Source organism: Ruditapes philippinarum, unplaced genomic scaffold, assembly GCF_026571515.1.
Source record: "Ruditapes philippinarum isolate M1 unplaced genomic scaffold, ASM2657151v2 ctg2418_1_1_1_1, whole genome shotgun sequence".
In the NCBI taxonomy this organism is placed as follows: domain Eukaryota; kingdom Metazoa; phylum Mollusca; class Bivalvia; order Venerida; family Veneridae; genus Ruditapes; species Ruditapes philippinarum.
Genome location: NW_026864039.1, coordinates 206,316 through 232,119, shown reverse-complemented (window position 1 = coordinate 232,119; position 25,804 = coordinate 206,316). Strand labels below are relative to the sequence as shown.

The 25,804-nt window shown below is 30.5% G+C and overlaps 1 protein-coding gene across 6 annotated transcripts in view; it reads right to left on the bottom strand.

Annotated features, from left to right (window-relative positions):
• LOC132724229 (synaptotagmin-7-like) overlaps positions 1-25,804 on the bottom strand; it is a 210,658-nt gene that overhangs the window by 46,856 nt on the left and 137,998 nt on the right. The window contains exon 1 of one of the 6 annotated variants that reach the window (XM_060709057.1): positions 4,650-4,970. The exons of the other annotated variants lie outside the window; for them this stretch is intronic. Within the exon in view, the coding sequence (XP_060565040.1) occupies positions 4,650-4,693 (44 nt within the window). The 5' untranslated portion in view covers positions 4,694-4,970. Of the gene's footprint in view, positions 1-4,649; positions 4,971-25,804 lie in introns of those variants that run through there. 6 annotated transcript variants of the gene reach the window in all.

Here is a 25,804-nt window from a genome sequence, read left to right as displayed (position 1 = left end):
AGGAAATGTTTTCCAATTAAAATCCAATTAAAAAAGTAAAGCAGCAAGATCATGAATTATTTTAGTGGTGTTAGTTTTTTTTCTAAATAATACATTATAAGTAATATTTGTTGTTAATTTATCAGTCTAAAACAGACAGTAAAGGTCATCACTTTCTTCATAGAGGTTAAACACTAGCTTCTCATGAGATAATATATTAGCACTTATAACTGTATAGTTAGCCAAACTATCAAGTAATCAATAACTCACCTTAAAAATACTGAAACATCTTGGGATAGATGAAAAGTAAAGTGCCACTTTTGAAGAAGACTAATGATAGAATTACATGTATAGAGATAGGCCAACCTTCACATCTGACCAAGCTTTAATGCACAGTGGATATTTCAATTTTTGTGTTGTAATATTACAATCTTTGAATTTTCAATTGAACTGTTCCAAATTTAAAGCAAAGAAAGTCAGCAGATTAAGGCTACAGTAAATTGTTCTACATGCTTGTAAATTCTTTTGAAGAAGAACAAATGATTGCTTACACAATTTCCTAACTTTATAATGTAATGTTTGCCCTGTATAATTGATCAAATGTGCTGTACATGCAGCTTTAAATTTTACTCAACTATCAGTGAGTGACAACATGACCATATTAAAACAGTATCATCTGCCTAATAACAATACCAGAAGTAATTTAAGTGCATTTAGTGTATAAAATCATCATTTACTAGAACTAATAATCAATTTGAAATGCTCATTACCGTGAAATCAATATGAGCTTATCTTGATACAGTCAATATCATCATCCAATCTATAGAAGTGTTATGAGAATCATTAATCAATACCAACATTAAACAGGAGGTGACTGTGATTTTACCCTATAGAGAGTAAAATATTGCAGGAACTATAGTAGAGACATTTAATTATCTATGTGTGCAATAACATTAAATATACAATCATGGCACCATGTGTCTCTATTGTAATATGCCCTGAGCTCACATAACAATGATGGCTTGGCTTTTAAAGCATACAATATTAAACTGAAAACATGAAAGGGACATAGAACAACTTTCCAGATAAACTAGGAAAGAAATAGTTTAGGTGCCCTGACTTCCATATTAAGCTTACTAAATAATTTCTTAATAGGACCTAAGTCTTAGTCACTGTAAGGAAAGCAACTGAAAGTTAGACTCGTAAGTATGTACTTCTTGCCCACAGAGCCAATTTACCCCCCATCCCCTACCTCCCCCCAACATTAACATGATGGACTTTTCCAGCTTTGAATTTGGAATTGTCAAGTAATGTTGACCAGGGGAACTACATATTTTTTATTTCACAGTTGATATTATGGTCTTTCAGGATCTTTTTTTCCAATACTTTAAGTGTTGAGGATTAAATTAGTAACCACTTTAGCTGGTGCATCTTTCTTCACCTCTCGTGAATAAAACTAAATCAAACCAAGTATAATGTAACTACAGTTGACTCTCAATTAGTCAAAATCGCTTTACTCAAAATTCCGCTTGAGTCGAATAATTTCTAAAGTCCCGTCAAATTTTCTTCTTTATCTTTGTATTTTAACTCCGCTTAGGTCAAATTTTGACTTGCCGAGACTCCTGTTTAGTCGAAAAGAAAAATTTGGTCCCTCAATTAAAGTCCAACATATTTACATCTCAATAAGTCAAAGTGTGGAAACAACCGTCTGATCAAAGGTCGGCAACATCAAGGTGAGATGTTGTCACTCATGATTTACACGTTTCATAGTAATTTTTAATTGCCGGTCATCATGTATTATTAACATGTCGTAAAAGTGGCTTTAATCCATTTCAGGACTTAATTGGTTTTAACAGTTAGATAACTAAATTAAAATTTAATTACATATCTTAAAGAAAGTTGACTCATGCCAGTCTGACGGGTGTTAGTCAAATAACAGCCTAGGTATTGATGTGTGTTATCAACTTAAAGGACATTTGTTTAATTAATTATCTGTCATATTTGTACTTCCGGTTCAGGATAGTTGCTAATTTCGTTTTCGTCCGATGATGAATTAAATCAAATGTAATTGTGTGTTTCTGTTTCACTATAAATATTACATGTATTAAATTTTGAATGATATATTTTTGTTCATTAATAATTTGCAGTTGTAAGTGATTTACCGTCATTTCAATGGTTGAATATTGCAGCATTGCCGCTAACAACAATAACAAACCTACTCCTTTGCACAATTTAAATCAGGCACATGTATATACATGTAATGGTGGTAGTTCCACGTTACTCGAATTCCGTTTCTCTCGAAGTTAAATGCCCAGTCCCTTGGATTTCGAGTTACCGAGAGTCAACTGTACAAACAGTTCCAAACAGAAGTGGTTTTATTATGGTGTCTATAGTTGTTGCAAGTTTACTTCCAATTGTTTGCTTGTAATAGTACTATTACATGTTTAATACCTGCCTCAATGGTTTCTGTGATTTTAATTTACTACTAATTACATCATTAATTGGTTCTTTGTCTGTAAATTTTGTGGATTTTTTTCTATTTAACTATGCATCAATGTAAAAATGAACACAGGATTTGAAAGTAAGAGATATTGTGATGTAACTATCAATGAATACATAAGGTTCAAACTGTCTAATTTAATGTTAAAGAAAACTTAAATATGCAAGATTACACGATCAATAATCAGAGAAATTGTTTTGATACTACATCATGTACTCTATCCTATCATCTAACCACTCTCTATATAAACATTGTGTTTTTCAGTAAAGTTTAAAAGTCAAGAAAGTTTATAAGATAATGTAAATTGACACAGACGGAGTCTGGGAGAACAGACCAGGCAGTTGTAAAAGAGAGAGATCTAAAATAAACTGGTGGGTTTATGATAATTAAGGTCTGAGAACAGAAGCTGTACATTGTGACATTAATCACTCTATAGTCAGATAATTGGCACCTTATAAATGTATGATATATGATATAGTTAACCTTTAAAAAAATCACCAAGATTGTATCACTAGCAAACTGATCTTCTAGAAAGTTAGCTGATATCATAGTTTAGTAATTTGATAATGAGATGTCCTTTGTCCTTTGAATTATACTAATGGCAACATTATACTAATACCACAGTATATAAATGAAATCTTTGAGCCTATACAATTCAATGTGTTACCTGTCTTGCGATTACAAGCATGTATTATTTCCAATTATTGTAGCTAAAAAAATACTGGGGAACCTGGACCTTTTTTGAATTAACAGGAAGGAGACTTGTTTATATACACTGTGATACTATACTGTGGTGGCTGATTTGGTACACTTTGCGCGTTGCGTTGTCGGTAGCGACAACACAACCTATATTGTTATCGCCTTTTCGTCTTGTTGCTAGCGAAACGTGCCAAATGGCGCGTTGTCGCACTATGGTCTTGTTGTCCTGCCTCTAGTGAGGCACGCCAAAAGGTGCATGGACCTTTCCCGTGTTTACAGTTTTATGTAAATTGGCTAACTTGTAATCCAATCGCTACAGTGAGATAATACATAGTCACTGGTTGACCTGGTTTGCACAAAAGAACACGTGCTTATGTTTGTGATACTGTTTGTGAGCAGTTGACCTTGCAATGAATGGAAAAGGTGTGGCTAAATGTTCCGCTACGAAAAACCGGAAAGGTCCATTGTCATGCGGCGTGTTGTTGCAATGTCGCCCTGTTGCTTGGTTTATAAGCAAGTCCTTTGATTTGAGCCCAGCGACAATTTGACATTGCGACAACATGCCACAAGACAACGCCCTGTTTTGCATGCATTGTTAGCGACAGAATGACAAGACAAAAGTCTGACAATGCGTCGTTTGGTGATACACAAAAGCGTTCCAAATCAGCCACCATACAATACTTGCTCCAATTCATCTTAAATTATTTAATGTGAAGATAATTTTGAGACAAAGTTGAACTCTGGTCAGGCAATACTTGGTAATGCTTGAATGAAAACAATTGCTACCATTCTACTGCATCAATCAGACTTTGTTAACCTGTTCATAGAATAAGTTCTTGCTTTCATAGAATTTCCTGAAATAACATTTTTCCTAAAACAGGATAATCTTACTTTTTTTATTCTATTGTAAATTTTTTACCACCTTAAAAGAAAGTTTATCTCTTTCCAAATGCTAAAATGATTCTCTTCATTTGGTGAAGTGTCAACATTTTCTGACGGAAATGTCCACTGGGACTTCTACAATTCTCCATCAGTGGCAAATTTCTCAAGGCTTCAGTAAATTTCCTCTTCTTGATGTTATATTTAAATTTAAGAGTCTGATGGAAGACGTTTGTATGGATTCTATGTCATCCTCAAGCCCAAAATATTTTTACAGAAATTGACTGCTTTTTGCTTTGAATTTAAAAGTAATTTAGACATTGATAATTTGAGTGGTGCAAAAAATTCCAATATAGCTGCAAACAGACTGAATCTTTGATGCTTGTTAATAGAATATGGTTTGACAGGATATAAAATCCTTGTTGATCTGTGCATATTTTTATAAATCCAAAATGAAGACTCATTGCTATATCTCAAAACTCATTAGATAACCCCTGGCCTTCATTTTGATTGGGAAAAAAAACCTTATCCTTTTATAAAAATTTCTAAGAAATCAAAATAATTATACATGTAATAAAATTGTTATATTTACATATGAAATATCCAGTCAAAACAAGCACAATCGTTCATTGCCATTTCTTCCACAATTTCTGTTACGCAATGCAGTTAGTAGTTTAATATAAGTCACAGATCATAACTACTGTGTCTATATGTCAGTGATACAGAGGCTGTAAAGGTGTGAAAAGCGAGAGAAAACTTGAAATGTTCATCATAATCATGATGCATTAATTCTGTATAAAATCCATTTGATTTCTCGTAAGGTATTTCATGTTCATCACATACTTTATATTATTCCAATTAGCAAAGATTTGCTTTGATTTAAATCCAATTAAATTAGTAAGCATTTTCACAATCAACATATGACATGATGTACATGTATATTGATTTGACACAGTTTCAATAACATTTAATATTCCTTCTTTTTCTCACTATTGATGCTAAAAAGTTAATTATAACAATCACATCAAAATCTTCACTAGCTTTCTACTTTTTCCCAATGCAATCTAGAAAATATTTGTTTCACAATGTCACAGTTTTCCTTGAAATGACAATCAGAAACACTTGTGTGGTCTAGAGATATGTCAATGTCTGTCTGAAATATTTGATTAACTTCTTCACCTTCACACAATACTGCTCTGATGACACTCTACTTGTAGATATATAAGCTTGAGATTCAATACTGTCTGTCTAATTTCTTACATCTCCTCTGGTCACTCGTACAAAAAATTATCTTATCCCTCTGAATATTAAAAGTCTTACTGCAACAGAGCAATTTTTATAAACATACATCTCCTTTTTGTAACAGCAGTTACATTCATTTATTGTAACTGTAACTATATTTTATATTCTAACAATCATTATGATAAATCTGACAAGTAATTGTTTCCATTTAACAAAATCAGATCATTAAATGTAATGAATTATTAAAACTATTGCATTGTGAGAGCGGACAATATTGTAATGCATACAATATCTCCTATACTACCTCCTACATTATGATACAGCTTAGAGTGACTGCTGGTGTAGGAGAATTTTACTGTGACAGATCAATCCATATATATATGACACAGATATGACACAGTGAGTTTAGTTATATATTATACTGAGTGTATAGTCTGTTATAATGCTATACCAAATATTTTATAATGTGTAACTATATCAATTTAATATGTTGTTACATATACTGCTTAAAGTTACTCAGAAAATAAATATGACCTTATTGCAATTACTCCTATAATAACACCATCCTGTAAGTCTTACTAATTTGCTAGTTAATGAGAACTATTTTATGAGATGATTATTTTATAATGAATAATAAATGATGAATAAGCATATTAGTACAATAAAAGAGACTGGAAAATTTCCATACACTTTATCAGTCTTATAATTTGAAATAGTCTTTGATAAAATGAACTGTGTGTTTGGGTTTATAATTCTAAATTCAAAGTTATTTTGGTACATAAAAATGTTACCCAACTTGTGGTTATTTCCATTCCTTTATCAAGTTTAAAACATGCTTTAGGTTTGTGTAACACTACTGGATTGCTGTGACAACAGTATTAAAGAATAAAAAAAAATGCCAAACCTAGTGATTTCATTGTATTTTCAAGGTTATTTCATATAATCATTCTGATATATTGTAGAATTTACAAAAAAGGCATATAAGCAAGAGATTGTATTTTGTGTTTTTTTTTTTTTTGTTGTTTTTTTTTTTTTTTATTTTTTTTTTTCTTTTATTAATAGAACACATTCAAAAGGTTATTTTTTCTCACTTATGTTGTTTCTCAATACAACTTTCGAATTTTGCGGTACAATATTTAAAACCACGGAGCAAAAAGAAAAAAGTTAAATACTAAACTAATATACATGGAAATTGTATGTATACTTCTAAAGTATAAGAAACAACTTTAATAATTTTAGTAATAAAATACACTATGGATAATTATAAAATAGATAACAAGTTAACGTGAGTTTTACATTTAAATGTATCCAATTAAGAATATTTTTGTTTTATTTGTGGAAGCATTATTTTACTGAAGTTTATTATATTGAAGTAATAAAAAGCATACTATATAAAGTTTAAAAAAATAAGAGTAAGCAAAAGAGCACATATATTGATTGCTTAATAAAATTGCATTTATAATTCTGTCACTTTTTTAAAGTCTACTTTGTATATTTTTTTTGAGGTTAGCAATATATGGATCACATTACATGTAAATGAAAAAAACAATCAACAGTTTGTTTTCGTAATTGTTTTTTTCAGTTTAATAGGTGAGCTGGTTTTGTTTTTTGTGTATTATGGTTTTATACTTTTAAGTATGAGATTGGTTTTGCTCTTCATGGAAACTACAATAATTACTTTAAATGTTAGAGGGTTAGGGAAATAGTCACAAACGAAAACAATTATTTAATTGGCTGGATTCACAACCATATTCTATTTATATGTTACAAGAAACCCACTTAACAAATCAATATGAACCTTTGAAAAATGAATGGAATGGCACAACTTTTTTCAGTGGAAATAAAAATCTAACAAAGCAGGCGTTGCATTTTTGATTAAAAACGATTGTAATATTAAAATTTTAAATAAAAAAGAATTGATTATAGGGAAAATTAATAATGATTGAAGTAAAAAATAAATGACAAGGATTTCACAATGATTAATATTTATGGACCAAAAATGATGATAACATATATATTTTTGATATACTTGAAAAGTTTATTCTTGAAAATGACGACAAGAACATTTTAATCGGTGGCGATTTCAATACAGTAATTAATACATCTTTGGATAAAAAGAATGGAAATCTTCATACAAGTAGAAAATGTAGAGATAAGATAAAAAACATAATTGAAACATGTAATCTAATTGACATTTGGCGTTTTTTAAACACCTGAAAAGAGGCAATTTACATGGCACTCTAATGGAAAACCCAGTCATATACTGTAGACTTGATTACTTTCTTATATCCGATTCGCTTAGAAACATCATTTCAAAAAGTAATATTTCACATGGCTTTAAAACAGATCATTCTCTCTAGTTACTTTGACATTTAATGATAATGCAATGCAAAAAGGACCTGGATACTTTAAAATGAACAGTGCTTTATTATTAGATGAAGTTTATCAAAGTCAAATTAAAGAAATTATTCAAACAACAGCAGAAATAAATAAAACATCAAATCCAAATACTTTATGGAAATAATAAAAGGTGCAATAAGAAATGAAAACAATACGTTATGCAAGTTTTAAGAAAAAGAAAGAAAAAGAACAAGAGTTAAATTTGATCGATGAAATAAAACAATTAGAAGAAAAAATACTAACAATTGATTCCTATAAAGAAAGTGAAGATGAAAATAAGTTAAAAAATGAAATTTTATTAAAAAAACAAAAACTTGATGAAATTTATGAATATCGTGTAAATGGCTCAATTTTAAGAGCAAGAGCTATTCATGTAGAACATAACGAAAAAAATAGTAAATATTTTGCAAACTTAGAAAAAAGACAAGCCGAGAAAAAAGTTATACATAAATTAAAAGTAGAAAATAAAGAAATAACAGAAATAAAAGAAATATTAAAAGAAGAAAAATCCTTTTATGAATGTTTGTATAGATATAGAACTTCTCAAAACTCAAATATTAATTTTTTTGATACAGATATAAAATTATTAAATGAAGAAGAAAAGATCACATGTGAAGGGAAAATTAATGAATATGAATGTAAAATAGCTTTATCAGAAATGAAAAATAATAAAAGTCCAGGATCTGATGGTTTAACAGTTGAATTCTATAAATTATTTTGGAATAGCATAAAAGACTATTATCTAGCTTCCATTAATTACTCTTTTGATACTTCAAAATTAAACAACACTTCAAAGACAAGGAATAATATCCCTTATTCCTAAACCGGATAAAGATCTTACAGATATTTCAAATTGGAGACCAATAAGCTTGCTCAATGTTGATTATAAACTTGCAACAAAAACAATTTCAAATAGAATAAAAAAAGTTCTGCCGTCTATAATAAGTTTTAATCAAACTGGTTTTATGAAAAATAGATATATTGGTGAAAATGTAAGGCTGATTTTTTGAAATTATTGAACATCTGCAGAAAGAAAATAAACCGGGTTTATTATTCTTTGCTGATTATGAAAAAGCATTCGACAGTCTAAGCCATCAATTTATATTTGATACACTGAATAAATTTAATTTTGGCAAGATCTTATAAAATGGGTTAAAAATCTTTTATACTGATATATCAAGTATAGTTATCAATAATGGACATTTTTCAGAGTCTTTTAATATAGAAAGGGGAGTACGTCAGGGATGTCCATTATCATCTTCATTATTTATTTTATGTATAGAAATATTATCAAATTTCATAGAAAAAGATAGTGAAATTAAAGGAATAGAAATCGCGAACAAAACAATAAAGCAATCCTTTTTTGCAGATGATGCAACATTTGTTAATGATGGATCAGTGAAGTCTTTTGAAAAAACTTGTATATGTCATAACGGAATTTAGCAAATCTCTGGTTTAAAACTTAATACAAAAAAATCCACAGTTCTACGAGTGGGATCGCTCACAAAAAGTGATATAGAACATTGTAATATAAAAAATTCAATTGGACATCTGATTCAGCAAAAAACTCTAGGTATTCTTTTCTCGTCTAATTACAAAAATAAATACAGATATAAATTTAGAACCAAAACTAAGAAACTTTTTATTTGTTTAAAACAATGGCAACACAGAAAACTGACCCTTATGGGTAAAGTGATGGTAATAAAACATTTGCCTTACCTAAACTGTTGTATCCATTTTCAGTTTTTAGAAAACCCATCAAGTAATAAGATAAAAGAAATAATTAAAGCAATGTTTTTTGTTTCTTTGGGATGGCAAGCCAGAAAAAAATCAAACGTAAAACATTAAAACTTAATGTTAAAAATGGTGGTTTAAAAATGATCGATATTAATAATTTTTTAAATGCAGTAAAGGCAAATTGGGTCAAACGATATATAAATGAGGACAATAAAGGATTATGGAAACTTTTTATAAATCAAAAGATAAAACAATATGGAAATGACCTTATATTTGACTGTAATCTTTCGAAATCAGATATATCAATAAGCTTTTTCCTCATAATTCATTTGTAAACAATGTGCTTTCGTCATGGTTTCATATTCAACAAGAACACAATAATAAAAAAAGATAACCTAAAACATATAATATGGAATAATTCGAATATTAAAATTGATAATAAATTGGTGTACTATAAAACATGGCATCAAAAAGGTATTCTATATTTAGAACATCTATATGATTATAGGAAAAATGAACTCTACAAATTGAAGACCTTAAAAATATCTATGGTATGGAAAAATGCTGAGTTTTTAAAATATTACACGCTTGTGAATAATATACCAAAAGGATATCTTAATAGTCTGAAATCTACAAGAAATTATAACGAAGAACAAGATACACTCCTAAATAAAGTTAAAAAATCAAAATCTACAAATAAGCTTTTATATAATATTCAACTTGAAAATGATGAAAGATTCAAAAATACAAATGAAGAGAAATGGGAAAAAGAATAGAAACTGAGTTGGATTGGCAAAAAATATATATGGTTCCATTTAAAAGTACTACAGACGTGTCATTGAGAAATTTTCAATACAAATTTATTCATAGACTTATTCCAACTAATACAATGTTATTTAAGTATAGCCTTTGTAATTCAAATCTATGTGATTTTTGTGGTAGCAATTTAGAAACGCTTTACCATCTTTTTTTGGAATGTACTATTGTACAAAATTTATGGTCAAAATTACATTCTTTTCTTTTATCAATCAATATTGTTTTCTCATATAATTTAGAAACAGTGTTTTTTGGAGAACTGAAAAACAATATTAATAGTATTTTAGTAAATTATATCATCATACTTATGAAATATTTTATCCTTAAAATGAAATACCAAAAGCATGAACCAACTTTTGATATTTTCAAAAACTTTTTGCTATTGAGAATACAAATTGAAGAGGAAATTGCTTTTCTAAATGATAACGTTGAATCACACAAACAAAAATGGGGTAACTTGTTTAACGCTCTAACCTACAAACCAACAGTAAGAGAAAGTTAAAAATAATTTCAAAACCATAAAACGTAAGAAAATTAATTGAAATTAGCTCGCTTGTTCCTTTTTTTTTGTTTGTTTGTATCTTTTTTTGCGATTGTATGTATGTTTTTGTATGTATGTAGGAAAAAAGTATCTTTTTGAATGTCTGTGTGTATGTTTGTGTATGTATATTTTTCTCTGACATTTTCTTTGTTGTTTTTTTTCTCTCTCTTTCCTTATTTTTACACCTAATAATGTTAAATATTTTTGAATATACTTCAAAACTCCTTCTTTTTTTCATTCTCCCTTTCTCCAAATAATGTTAAAATGTCTTTGAATATACATGTACTTTAAATTTTCAGTCCCTTTATCTGAAATACTCTTTCTATTATTCGAAATGATAAAATATATAGTAGAAATATGGAGTAAATGGATGTTTTTTCATACTTATGTAGTTTTTTTTTTGTTTTTGAAATTATAGGTATGAGTCTATGAATTGTATGTTAATATGTATGTTTGTATTGTTATATTACAAATATCAAATAAATGAAAAAAAAAAAAAAAGAATTTACAATCAAAACAGTTTTGGGAATTAGAGGTCTGCATGGCATGGTCATAATGTTCTGTCTGTATTTGATTTCCACTGCAAGTAAAAGAATTTAGACAGCAAAGGAACTTTAATCAAAGCACAACAGCAAAAGCAGAATACTTTATTATTATGATAAAAGGACATATTTGTTGTTGGTCTAAATGAATACTGAGTGATAGCAGACTTTTTGGTCACTTAGGAATTGGTTAATTAGTAAATGAGCCGTGGTAGTACATGGAAATTGTTTAACATTCTTGTATACTTCCTATATAATACTTCTACAATATCAAAATAACCATTATTATTATTAATTATTATATCCTAGCAAATCTTAATGTTATATACTATATATATATTAATTATCTTTGTGATCACAATAATGAAGATGGAAATGTCAATTAATTTAAATATAATATTGTCTTTTTTTAATTTAAGATCAGTGCTTGTTTGTCTTGAACAACATATATAACTTTAGCATCCAACCATCATTCAGTCTTTGCAGCAGAGTATATGACAATATTACCTTTTATGGTGCTGCTTCTCTAAAAATCTGGATAATGTTTGATCCCTTGGAAGTTATAATTTATCACAACAAAATAACATGAATATTGCAGACTTGGTTTGATAGCAGAGTCTGTATATGATGGATAATGAAAAAGCACAACCCTAATGTTTCACTTTACAGACAAGTTGCTTTCATTACCAAATCAAACTAAGCTTTAAATGAAAGTTACTGGTATGCAATAACGAAATATTTGAGAGGCTGCAATCATAATATGCCTCTATCAGTGTTTTTTTTATAGTAGATAAAACACATGGCTGTTGGGGTGACATTGGGTGTTTTCAACCACATGACATAGGAATATTCTCTTCTCAGCTCCAGGGTGATATAATAAATATTCTTTGGGGAATATCCTATTTGAGGGTGATTAATATTCCCCAAGGTGATATAAGAATAATCTCCCAGGGAATATCCATTATGAGGGTGATTTATATGCCCCAGGGTAATATAATATTCTTTGGGGAATATTCTCTATTGAAGTGATATTCAGTCAGATCTCTGATTAAAGGTCTATGGTGTAGTTTATACATTGGGAGATTTATTGAGGTACAATAAAAAAACAATAATGATGTCAGGTTATCAATATTTGCAAACAGGGTAAAAGAATTAGCAAACATCAACAACTGGTATGCCCATAATTATGTTGAAAATTAAAATAATTAACAGAATGAACAAATATTTGACTAAAACATAATTTATTGCTAAACATTCTTTCAACAATTAGGAAGCAAACATTGTAATATTTCAGCAGCTATTGTTGTTATTTTATCACTATGATTGTTACTCCAATATTTACATAAACTGGTGTTAATATATTGACCACGTATAACAAGTGTTCACAATGTCTCAGCTATCCAATATTTGAGAAAATAACATTTCATTTCTTTACAAGAAGTCTAACAGATGCTGCTGACAAAATATTGATGTTAACAGTCACAAACTTATTATCTTCCTACAGAAATTGTTATTTCTTGTTCTTACTATAGTACCTCACTGTACCTGGTGAACATTGCAATACTGAATATGAATAGTTGTTATCCGGAACTCGGCAAAAGTGGGTTTTTCCTAGCTAATCCAGGGGAACAAATAACCTTATACCGCTATTGTGTCTTCACAGTGCACAACCATTTACACTAGTATAAGTGCAATATCACCTAGTTGTAACTGTTAAAGTTTGTCTGTACCCCCTGATAATCTGGGGAAATCCAAAATATTCTTAATTCCGGAGTAAGTCAGAGTATTAATCATACACCAGTCTAGTATATACAAACTTACAGAATGAAAATCAGCAAGGCCTAATATATTTAACCTAAAGAAAAAATCAACTGAGCCGCGTCATGACAAAACCAACATAGTGCGTTTGCTACCAGCATGGATCCAGACCAGCCTGCGCATCTGTGCAGACTGATCAGGATCCATGCTGTTCCCTATCAGTTTCCCTACTTGTAATGGGGTTGGTAAGCGAACAGCATGGATCCTGATCAGACTGTGCGGATGCCCAGGCTGGTCTGGATCAATGCTGGTCGCATACGCACATGTTGGTTTTGTCGTGACGCGGCTGAGGAAAAAGAAGCATTAGATAGAGAGGATCAGACTTCAGTTTTTTGAGAAAATCAAGATTTTTTTCTTTTGATATCAATTTAAGATATTGTATAGGAATAACCAGCTCTCTACTTCCATCTCTCCTAGTTGTGATGGAATTGATTACAGCAGATGACGTTAAATTTTACACTGTAATAGTATTATCAGTTTGAATAGCAAGAACATTTCTAGCTTAATTTCCAAATGAAACTGACTCAAGAAGCCTCTCCCACAAATTTATTAAATAATTCTGTGAAGAAACCTTCCAGTTTCAGACAAAAACCTCCTGAGCTAATCAAGTCTAAAAAGATAAATGTGCAATTTCTCAAATAATGCTCAAATTATACAGTTTAAAGTTATTTATGGACTCAAGAAAAATGGTAACATCAGCAATTTTGGCGGCATTTAAGATTCTGGTGATGGGATGTTCTGATTATTGATGTTTGTAGATGTTTGGAGCAGTAAATACAGAATTTACAGACAAAAAAGTACATGACGACTTTATAACGTACTTAGCTTTTCAAACAAATAAATTCAAACTTGACTATTCTTGAGAAGAGCATATCATTTATTATCATAGGCATTTATTGCAAAGCTTTAGAAGCTAAATTGTGTATGCCATATAAAGTTTAATCTAATACATGTATAGATATTTTGAATCATCTTAACCTCATCAAGATCAGCTTGCACATCTGTGCCCTCACACTGTTTGCTATTCAGTCAGAATTATTTGAAATCCTCCCTTCAATTTTACTTAAATTGAAAGCGGACCAGGTCCATTATGATCATATGCATGATGAGGATTATTCAAAATAAAAGAGCTGTCGGTAGGACAGCAACGCTCGACTATTCTTAGTGCTTGATAGTAAAAAAAAATGCTTGATAGAGTTACCTCCTCCTGTTTACAGGTTGGGGTAATGATGGTGAACAAGTGTGCAAAGTTTCAAAGCCATATGTCAATGAACTTTGAAAATATTTGAGGTATTACAAAAACTTTAACATAAATTCCAAGTCGAAAAAGGGGCATAATTCTGTCAAAATGCTTGATAGAGTTACCTCCTCCTGTCTACAAGTTGGGGTCATGATGGTGAACAAGTGTGCAAAGTTTCAAAGCCATATGTCAATGGACTTGGAAAATATTTAAGGTATTACAAAAACTTTAACATAAATTCTAAGTCGAAAAAGGGGCATAATTCTGTCAAAATGCTTGATAGAGTTACCTCCTCCTGTCTACAGGTTGGGGTCATGATGGTGAACAAGTGTGCAAAGTTTCAAAGCCATATGTCAATGGACTTTTAAAATATTTGAACTATTACAAAAACTTTAACATAAGTGGTTACGCCGACGCAGACGCCGACGCTCGGGTGACTGCAATAGCTCTACTTATTCTTATCGAATAGTCGAGCTAAAAATGAAATTGACAGCAGCTTAGTATATAATATAGTATATATTAACATCAGGATTATCCAATGAAAAAGGACATTACAAATTGTGCAGAATCATTACAACACATATATCACTGTAAATCAAAACTTAACCATTCAGATAACTTATACTACTGATAGACAGGTCATTTACCTTGTGTAACTGATTCAGACTAATTTGATGACTAGATAAACTGTACAAGTCAAACTCCAGACCATTATTACAGGCAATTACAGTTGTCTGCTAATTACATCTCATTCCTTTATAGTTAGAAACAAATAAAATAAAAATAATATAAAATTGATATAAGTTACGGCTGTGAGATACAAAAAAAATTAGGAAAAGTTTGATCAATAAGGCAAAGGCAACATAAACAGAATGCAGCTCCCACCCAACACAATCAAACCTGACTTTAAGTCATTCATTGACGAAGTCATAACAAACATGGCAAACTCCATGTAAATCTGTCATTTTCACCTTATCATAGTATTCCTATGTTTTCATTGCTTTCCAGGAAAATTCTTGCTGCAGTATGATACTCAGGACTAAATGTAAGGTTCTCCACGACATAATCTAAGGCAGAAGTAATTGATGACACATCAAATTCATTTTACTTCAGTTTTCTCGGAACTATATTTTTTTTCGGAACTATTTTTTCTCTCGGAACTTTTTTTTTTTAATCAAGCCTCATATAATTACATTTTGATAACAGTTTTTGCCAATAAGTGAAATCAATTCATGAAAGAGGAAAATCAAGACAGAATTTCATGAATTATTAAATATTGCATGTGAGATAATGAAGTAAATGAAAACATTGTAGCTGCGATGGAGTGTTTCCTGGAGAGTTTCCGTGACAATCCAATACAAGACATTTCATCAATCTTTACCTAAAGGCGACAAATATATACCAGTTAGATCAATTTCAAAATTTTAAATCCCAGTATGATGTTATTCTTGAAGTAACAAGCATCTTGTTAACAAATACTATGTTTATTTTAGCAGTATCTCAGCAACAAACTTGTAACACTCTAGCCAGTTGACTGGTGTCCTTTGACTCTGCTTGAAACATAAAGTATGAAATTCTTGCAGAGATCACGTGATGCACTTAACTCTGCAAAAGATGCTACAGAGATATACTCAAGAGTTAAATTGAAAATTGATTTTTGTACAATTTTCAGCCCTGTCTGAGTGAAAAGCATTGAATGGCATGATGCTTCATTATTTTGTCATTTTGCACTGTAAAAATACTTATTCTAGGAAAATGGAGTAAGGGAATGACCTGAAATTTTGCAAATAAATTATTACCACAGATTTACAATTCAAATAGTGCAAAAGCCTCAAAAAAATACTTTCAGTCCCTTCATGTCGAATAAACTCAGTGGAATCTTTTTTAACAAAATTAAGTGTTCTATATTTCAAAGGCATGTTGTACAACATAAAATATCTTAGTTAGTTTAAAAAATCATAAAAAGCAAATAAATATGTTTACAAAGCTCTTGAGTTCTTTAAATCTATATTTATCAAGGAATGTTTTAAAAGTGTCACAATGAATGCTTCATGATCACAGCCCTTGAGAGCGAACTAGCTAACCTTGCATCTAACGAACAGTACAGACCAAGATCAGCCAGAACATTCATGCCATATGATCATGGTCTGAACTGTTAACAATTCAATCAGTACAGATCTTAAAATGTTCCCTAAAAATGATCAATAATTGTGTCCAGAATGAAAGATGGAAAATTATGTCCATTACAGATACTAGCATGGTTAATTTATAACAAACCAAAGGCTGCTGATAAGATGATGTAGTGTAACAATGGTTGTTAAGAAATATTATCTATCTAAGTGCAAATGTTCTACAATATGATGGGCATCAGGTGCACACATTAATCAACTAGAAATTATCATTCAGGTAATGTCAACACAATATAACTCCAAACAAATTAATTCTGAAGAAATGAAGAAAAAACTGAAGCATTTGGTGTGTTCATTTGTTTAGAGATGACTTCCATCATTTTATTTTGTGCTTTAATGGTTGAATTAAAAATACTATAAATGGAAGGGAAATGAACTTTGAAGAATCAGAATAAACACAGTCATGCCTTAAAATAAACAGACAAACCTGCAGTTCTCACATGTATTTATAGCCATTAAATCAGGTGATATTTAATTAGCCACAAGAAACTTTGTCATTTAATTAGTTCAACCATGTTCATTAATTTTTATACACAGGTTCAAAGATATTTTCATTATAGCTACAAAGCACTGTTCCATCCTTCTTTGGCAACTAATTACCGAGGAAACAACTTTTCAGGGCTTCAAAGAGAGATATTTACTGGTATATATATTAAGCATCAGTGAACCTTTGTCATCTAATCATTCCATAAAAAAATACAAAGTCTGGGGGATGAATCAAAGCTGTAACGTCTGCAGTAAAGAAAAAATGGTAATGTTTGCTTAGTTTGGTTTTATGGCGTGCACCAACACAATTTAGGTCATATGGTGCCAAAATAGGAAAGATGACTTTGGCTTACCTTGGGTGTAACAAACTTAAAGCAACACCAGGTGTCAAAACCACCTCACCTGTTGGAGCTAAAAATAGACCCCAGTCATTGGAACCCATTTAGTCACCTCTTATGATCACACTGAGGGCTAAATGGTGGCTGCAATTCTGATGCATCAACCCTGAAAGGCCACCCCTCAGCCACAAGGAGGATGGTAATGTCTGTAGACCTTAACAAGTGTGAAGAAAAAGTGGTAAAATGTGCAAAGCAAATCAAGTATAAATGGAAGCACTAATGCAGAAATTATCAAGTGTAAGGACTTTGTATTAAAGTCTGCAAACCTTGTCAAGTATAAATTATTTATGCAGACCAAATCAAACATAAATCAAAGTCATAAATTATGCTGACCAAATCAAGTATAAATCAAAGTGGTAAATTATGCAGACCAAATCAAGCATAAATCAAAGTGGTAAAATTTGAAGACCTTATCAGGTATAAATCTAAGTGGTAAAGCATGCATTTAAATGCCCTTTTGTAAAATCAATCTGGAGAAGTATGGAAATTGAACAAAGTGTGAAGCCAAAGTGGTAAAATTTCCAGACCAAACCAAATGTAAAGTCAAGGTGTAGAAGCTAAGAAAATCTAAGAGAATTTCTTTACCAATCTCAGTAAGTTGGTGTCAAAGATTGATCTGTTAAATAATGGTTAAATTATTGGGTAAGGGTAATTTACGAACAGAAGAGAGATGATGGAAACAGTAGCTATGGTAATTTCTGGACATATACTCCAGGGAGATTTAATTGAGACCACAGAAATGATAGACCACAGAAATGAGAAATAAAACAAATTGATGGGAAGGAGATAATTAAGGTGAGAGATTCAAGGTCTGGCAATGTGACTTTCTTATCACACTGAAGCAAAATAATGATATTAAGCTGAAAACAACATTAATTTCTTAATGCTACAAACTCATAGCAGCTAGCTACATAGATAATTTGACTGCTTATTTATAATTAATACTGTAATAACATACTATAATTCATAATAAAAGTAAATATTTTGTCAACTATAAAATAAAAGTGAAATATTTTAAATGCCAATAATAAAATAAAATCGAAATATTTTGTCAATAATTAAAGCAAATCATCAAATCAAGTCAGGAATTCATGATCAAGGCAATGTTAATTCCCGAAATGTTTATATAAATGTCCTTTGCTTATTAAAAAAAAAAATCTCAGGAGGGAAAATCAATAGATGTGAATGGCCTGTGATTTTCAGGTAGACCTGTTGCTGCCATCAGCATAGTCAACATTTTGCTGGTAGACAGACCTGTCTTATCAATGTGTTATTTTAATTAACTATATAATTATTTTACCACCATTCTAACATAATGTCTGTGAGAACCAGTTATAGACTGGTCTTGTTACAATAAAATGAGCCGTGTCATGACAAAACCAACATAATTGGTTTGCGACCAGCATGGATCCAGACCAGCCTGGGCATCCGCGCAGTCTGATCAGGATCCATACTGTTCGCTATCAGTTTCTCTACTTGTTATAGGGTTTGTAAGCGAACAGCATGGATCCTGATCAGACTGCGCATCAGCTGGTCTGGATCCATGCTGGTCGCAGACACACTATGTTGGTTTTGTCATGACACGGCTCAAATGTCCTCTAGAGAGTCCTAGTTTTCTAGAAATAAATAAAATATAAATATCTCAAGACTGAATTACTATATCAACTAACTCAGATTACCTCTAGAATTTCCCTCAGACATTTACCTTATAACTGGATGAAAATAAACTTTACTAAACATAAGGGAGAGCAAATTTAGCAAAATAGTTAGGAAAGACTTTTTGCCAAAAATAAGGTGAAAAGTTCTTAAATTTTGCAAAATATAACAAAGAAGTTTTTTTCATATACAAGTGGTCAAAAAGAATAAATTTTATCAAATATAAGTTGTTATAAAGAGAGAATTTTGTCAACTTTAAGTAATCATATTTAAGATTGAATTTTACCAAATATAAAAGAGATTGAATTTCTTTTTTGCCAAACATGAAAAAATTTCTTAAGCCATATATATAGGAGTTAAAACTGTCAAATGTTAGGAGATAATTTTCCCACATATCAAAGGGAGGGAATATTTACAAAATAAAATTGGGGAAATGAATTCTCATAAAAAATATGACAGACTTACTTTTGCATTTTTTTTAAAGAAAATGTGAATTATTTCTTTTGTAATAGTAAGTTTAATGTCCAAAACATTTAACCGAGATTCTTTGGTTAAATATTTCACAGAGTGAATTTTAAATAAATATTATTACTTAAACTCTGAAATATTAATTTTTTTTATTTAATCCTTTTGTGATGTTTTTGCTACATACATCGATATTAGAGTAAAGTTTGTCATATCATAACTGAAAGAAATTGAATTTGCCCATTAATTGGAGGAGTGCATTTACCAAAGATTATAATTTATGGTTGAATTTTCTATTTTTTTATGGATAAGAAATAAGCTCAAAATCATAGAGAAAATGAGTGATTTTTATGCCAAATATAAGAGTGTGTGTGAACTTTACTAAACTCTTTAAAATCTAAAATATACATGTAATTAACTATATAGATACTTTTTTCCCAAAAGCATATAAAGAAGGATTAAAAAGGCAGTGCATCATGGATAAAACAAATATAAAACTTTGCCAGATAGGCCCGGAGTTGATTGGGAAAAAGTTTTACAATGGTCACTGGGACATTAGAAGTGCATTATTTTATAAAATTAGATTTTTTCTGTCAATAATCAAAACAAATTACAGTGCTAATATAGCCAGTTACCATAGATACACAAAAATAAATAAAATACAGTCATTCTTTGAAATGACCTTTGGAACAATAAACATGAAATAAATTGTTTTCTAACATTTTTTCTAACAATATTGTTCAGTCTAGGGGAAAAAAACTTGACTTGCTGATTTTTAACCACAAATAATTATTTCCTCCTTTTAATAGAAAAAATAAAAAAAAATCTAAAATTAAAATATATATAAGAATAAAGTAAAATATTTACATATGACATATCCAGTCTAGACATCCGCAATCTCCCGCCATTTCTTTTTATTTACTAAAGCATCAATATTCCAAAATGCAAAACCAAAAACATTGAAAACAATAATTCTTATATTCCACAATGGTTTTTCCTTTTTTTTAAATTTAGTTAATTCCCACACAAGCACTCTTATGTACAAATGTAGTAATTATTCCAGTATTAAGTAAATCAATAATAGTACAAATTTTGTAGCTTTAAAATTTTCTCCACTTTCTAATAATTTTCAAAATTTCATTTCATTTTTCTTTTTTAAGTTTGATAAAATTATTATCATCTACTACCGATGTCAAAATAAATCACCATTGTGAACTCTCTAGTGTCTTATTCCATTTCTATAACTTGTATTCAAAGTTGGTCTGAACAACAAATTCTTCAAACAATATGAATTTCAATCAATATATTTATATATATTTAATATAAATCCTTTGATGATTTCTTACAACTATCATGACACTGCATTCCTTCAACTCACTAAGATTTCTAATGGCACATTATATGCTGAGTTTTTTTCCAATTCTACAAAGAGAAGAACAGCAAACACTGTGATGGCATTTTTTCCTAGAAAATAAAGATCAAAAGTAGACTGGAACACCAGCAGTCTGTGAGGGTTCCTTGATTAACTTTTACATTCCCAGAATTACTGGTACGATGACACTCAACTACAGAGTAATAAGGTCCTCTAAATTCAATAATGTCTGTTCACTTCTAAATACGTTTCTTCAAGTCAAGCACAATTTGGTTTTCATTATTTCCAATCAATACCGATACAAATTCAAAACTCAGAAATCTTGCTTCTAAAGGATGAACAATAAATCACCATCTAGAAAACTTCTCTTTTATCAATACCATCTTGAATACCTCTTGTTTTATCAATGCTATCTGGAATACCTCTCTGTTATCAATACCATAGAGAATATACCTCTCTGTTATCAATAATATAGAGAATATACCTCTCTGTTATCAATAATATAGAGAATATACCTCTCTGTTATCAATACTATCTGAATACCTCTCTGTTATCAATACTATCTGAATACCTCTCTGTCATCAATACTATCTGGAGCACATCTCTGTCATCAATACTATCTGGAGCACATCTCTGTTATCAATACTATCTGGAATACCTCTCTGTTATCAATACTATCTGAATACCTCTCCGTCATCAATATCATCTGAAATACCTCTCTGTTATCAATACCATCTGGAATTCAATACCATCTGGAATACCTCTCTGTTATCAATACCATCAGGAATACCTCTCTGTTATCAATACCATCTGGAATACCTCTCTGTTATCAATACCATCTGGAATACCTCTCTGTTATCAATACCATCAGGAATACCCCTCTTTTTATCAATATCATCTGGAATACATCTCTGTTATCAATACCATCAGGAATACCACCATGTTGTCAATACCATCAGGAATACCTCTCTGTTATCAATACCATCTGGAATACCTCTGTGTTATCAATACCATCTGGAATACCTCTCTTTTTATCAATACCATCTGGAATACCTCTCTGTTATCAATACCATTTGGAATACCTCTCTGTTATCAATACTTTCTGGAATACCTCTCTGTTATAAATGCCATCTGGAATACCTCTCTGTTATCATAATTTCTGGAATACAACTCTGTTATCAATACTTTCTGGAATAACTCTCTGAAATCAATATCATCTTGAATACCTTTCTAATTTTATCATTGCCATCTGAAATACTTATCTGTTATAAATATTTCTGTTGTCAATAATATCTTCATCAATGGCAACAATTTAGCGACCAAATGTTATCCAATTGATGCTTAATTCAAATGTACCATTAAAACGCATTATTTCAAGATACTATTACCTTTATGGTCAAGGTATCAACATGGTAGTTTAGTACTGACTTCACCTAATGGTAATAAACATTTCATAAACATGCATGTATTTGGAGTACAGAATACATCTTAAAAGATTATGGCCAAAAGTTTAGATGGCTTGTCATTTTCAGTTACTGAACTACTTCAAAATGGATCCTCTCAATTTTTCTACAATAATTATTTTGTCCACAAAAGCTTTCATAGTCTGTGCAGATATTCACAAAGTTTGGCAGCATATTTTAATGTTAGCCGACACTTAAACCAAACATTACATTATTTTGTTTGAAATATTTTTGCTGATGAATTAAATCATATCACTCAGTGGAAACCTCTTGAATAATTAATTATATGAGCCGTGTCATGACAAAACCAACATAATGGGTTTGCGACCAGCATGGATCCAGACCAGCATGCGCATCCGCGCAGTCTGATCAGGATCCATGCTGTTCGCTTACAAACCCTATTACAAGTAGAGAAACTGATAGCGAACAGCATGGATCCTGATCAGACTGCGCGGACGCGCAGGCTGGTCTGGATCCATGCTGGCGCAAACACACTTTGTTGGTTTTGTCGTGACGCGGCTTATATAGCGTGCATGCCAGCATTAGAAATGCTATATCTTTCACTGCAATTAAATACTCTATGATATTGTTTGTGACAATTCCCTTGCTACTATAGCCGAGCATTTCCGTGACAATCTGATACTGTGGTATTTTTATAAACCTATACGGGTTATAAGGAAGTACACATATTGTAAAAATTCTGTGATATATCACAACTTATTAGTATTGTAATCAATTTCAAACCATCATTACAGAGGAATCAATACAACTGTGTCCCGATACAATCAATGAAAATCATTCTATAAAATATTATGAGACTGTAATCTCCTATTGTAATGAGGGTTTTTTTTTTTTTTCGCTTCACATTTTTTTATCCTGAAGAATGCATTATAGTATTGAGTTTTACCAATAATGTAAAAACTGTTTAAATCTGCAGTTAATGCTGTATGGATTATTCAAAATAATTATCATAGGGTTGGGGGAGGGGGGGCTGAATATATTTAAGTATTTAATGATTATCATGTGGGGGGGGGGGGGCTGAATATATTTAAGTATATAATGTAACAGTTTACAGTTGTGAAATATTTACTATAAAATTAATATTAATTATAAAATGCCTTAGAAAAACACCTACAAAAGAAAGTTTCATATTAAATGTTTGATCGCATTATTAAACAATATCAGTACTGGTTTACAAGGACACTATTTTCTCCTACAGCTGTCACCAATATAACATAGTTTTCCTATTTTCCTTCAAATATGCCAACATATGCTGCTAACAAATATTGATGTTGACATTTTAAACTTCACTATTTTCATATAATATGTAATTGAAATCTGGAACTAAAAGATGCTCTGTCAGCAATTTCCTGATCATGTAAAAGTGCTACATATAAACATATACAGTCAACATTGTAGTAAAAGACCACTCCTGGGACTTTGAAAAAGTGGTATCTAAATAAAGTGGCCTTTCAATACAATTTGGCATCTATCCTTTGGTTTGCATATACATTAATATTGTATATCATGTAATATATATTATTAAGATGTATCATAATTACTATGATTTCTTTTTAAAAGTCAGCCATCTTTGTTATTTTTTCTTGATGAAACAAAAGTAAATGCATGAAATTATCAAAAGGTATGTTTTATCCCTGATGTATTACATTCTGGTTAATGTAACAAATATAGACTAGCTCCTGTAAAAAGTTGGCCATTTTTGTAAATAGTTATTTATGTATTATAATATGATTTGTGATATCCTTAAATGAAGACATTCCATGGTTTGGCAATAAAATAGTGGTTACACTATCAGTAATGTAGGTTACAATATTTTGAGTATAGGAAGCTGTATAACAAAGGTATTACCAGCTGTTTCCTTTGTAATTACACCATCCTTACATAGACAACAAAAAAACCCTGCCTACACAATCAACATCAGTCAACATTGAGACAAAGCCTGCACAATTAAACTTGCAGCCCACCACTATTGTTCTACCTCCAGTAAATTGATCAAACAAAATCAGGTATCTAATTTAGCTGTTGATTGTTTTATATAACAACATGCAATGGTAAAACATTGATGATACAGAAAGCATTGCGGACATTGTGGTTTCTAATTACCTGAAACATGTACTTCAGAAACCAATTATTTACAAAATGCTGTCATTTTTTCTGCATGCATTGTGCTAGACATGTGGTACCATCTCGTTTAAGTGCCACTAAATTTAATCAATACAATATAAGATAAAAACAGTAATTATATAACATGTATATTTTGCTTATTTCATGATAAATAGAGATTATGACCAGAACCCACTTTGCATTTAAATACTTTGTTTTGCAAGGTGTTTAAACATTAAATCATCATTATTATTAATTATTTTAAAGAATTGATTGATTGATTGATTGATTTTTTGGTGAAGTTAAGTCACATCAGTACTGTACTGCTTTACTGGTGGCATGCATTATTTCAGGCACTAATGGACATGTGGGTCAAACCGGTGACTGAACAAGTGACCATCCTCACCTGTAAGAACCCTTATAGTTCCTAGTGGGAATTAATCCACGGTAGTAATGGGGAAATTAAATTAAAAATCATTAACCAGCTTGCCACAGATGCCCCTAATATAACCATTAGAAAGTTATAATCATATCATATAACATTACCTTTAACAGCAAACAAAATAAAGCTTACAGACTGACAATCATTAAATCTTAAGTGATTTAAAATGTACTGCTAAAACAAAAAGATTAATTAGTCAGACAATATATTTGCTTTTCTAATTTCAAGGAAGATCATTAGATAGTATAAGTTATATAATAATTTTATAAAATCAATTATTTTACTTGTTCTGTCAACATAAAATAATTTATTTTGAAAAATGTACAGTATTATTGGAAACTATGTTATATATATACCCAGTAAATGATTACGATAGAAAAACATATTCAATTCAAGAGACAATTACAATAAATGGTATGTCAGTAACAAATAAATAATGAGTAACTTAATTAAAAACACATTCCTTCAAACTGTCATTGTTGCAAATCTTCAGGGAAGTTTTCAAGGAAACAATCAAGGCCATTTAGAAATGTATTTACAAGGGGGTCTAACTGTGATTGCATGTATACATTAAGATTATAATGTGATGTCAAAATTGGATTTGGGTAAGAAAGCATGGTTTTGGATTATGTAATGTGATGTCAAAACAAAGGCATGAATTTGGGTTTGTGTCATTCCACAAAAGAAGGCATGGACATGAGTAAGGAGGTATGAATTTGGTGGCATTATAAAGAAAGCATGGATTTGGGTTAAAACTGTAATGTCACAAAAGGGGAAGGCATGGTTTTGGGTTTGTACTGTCATAGCAATAAAAGG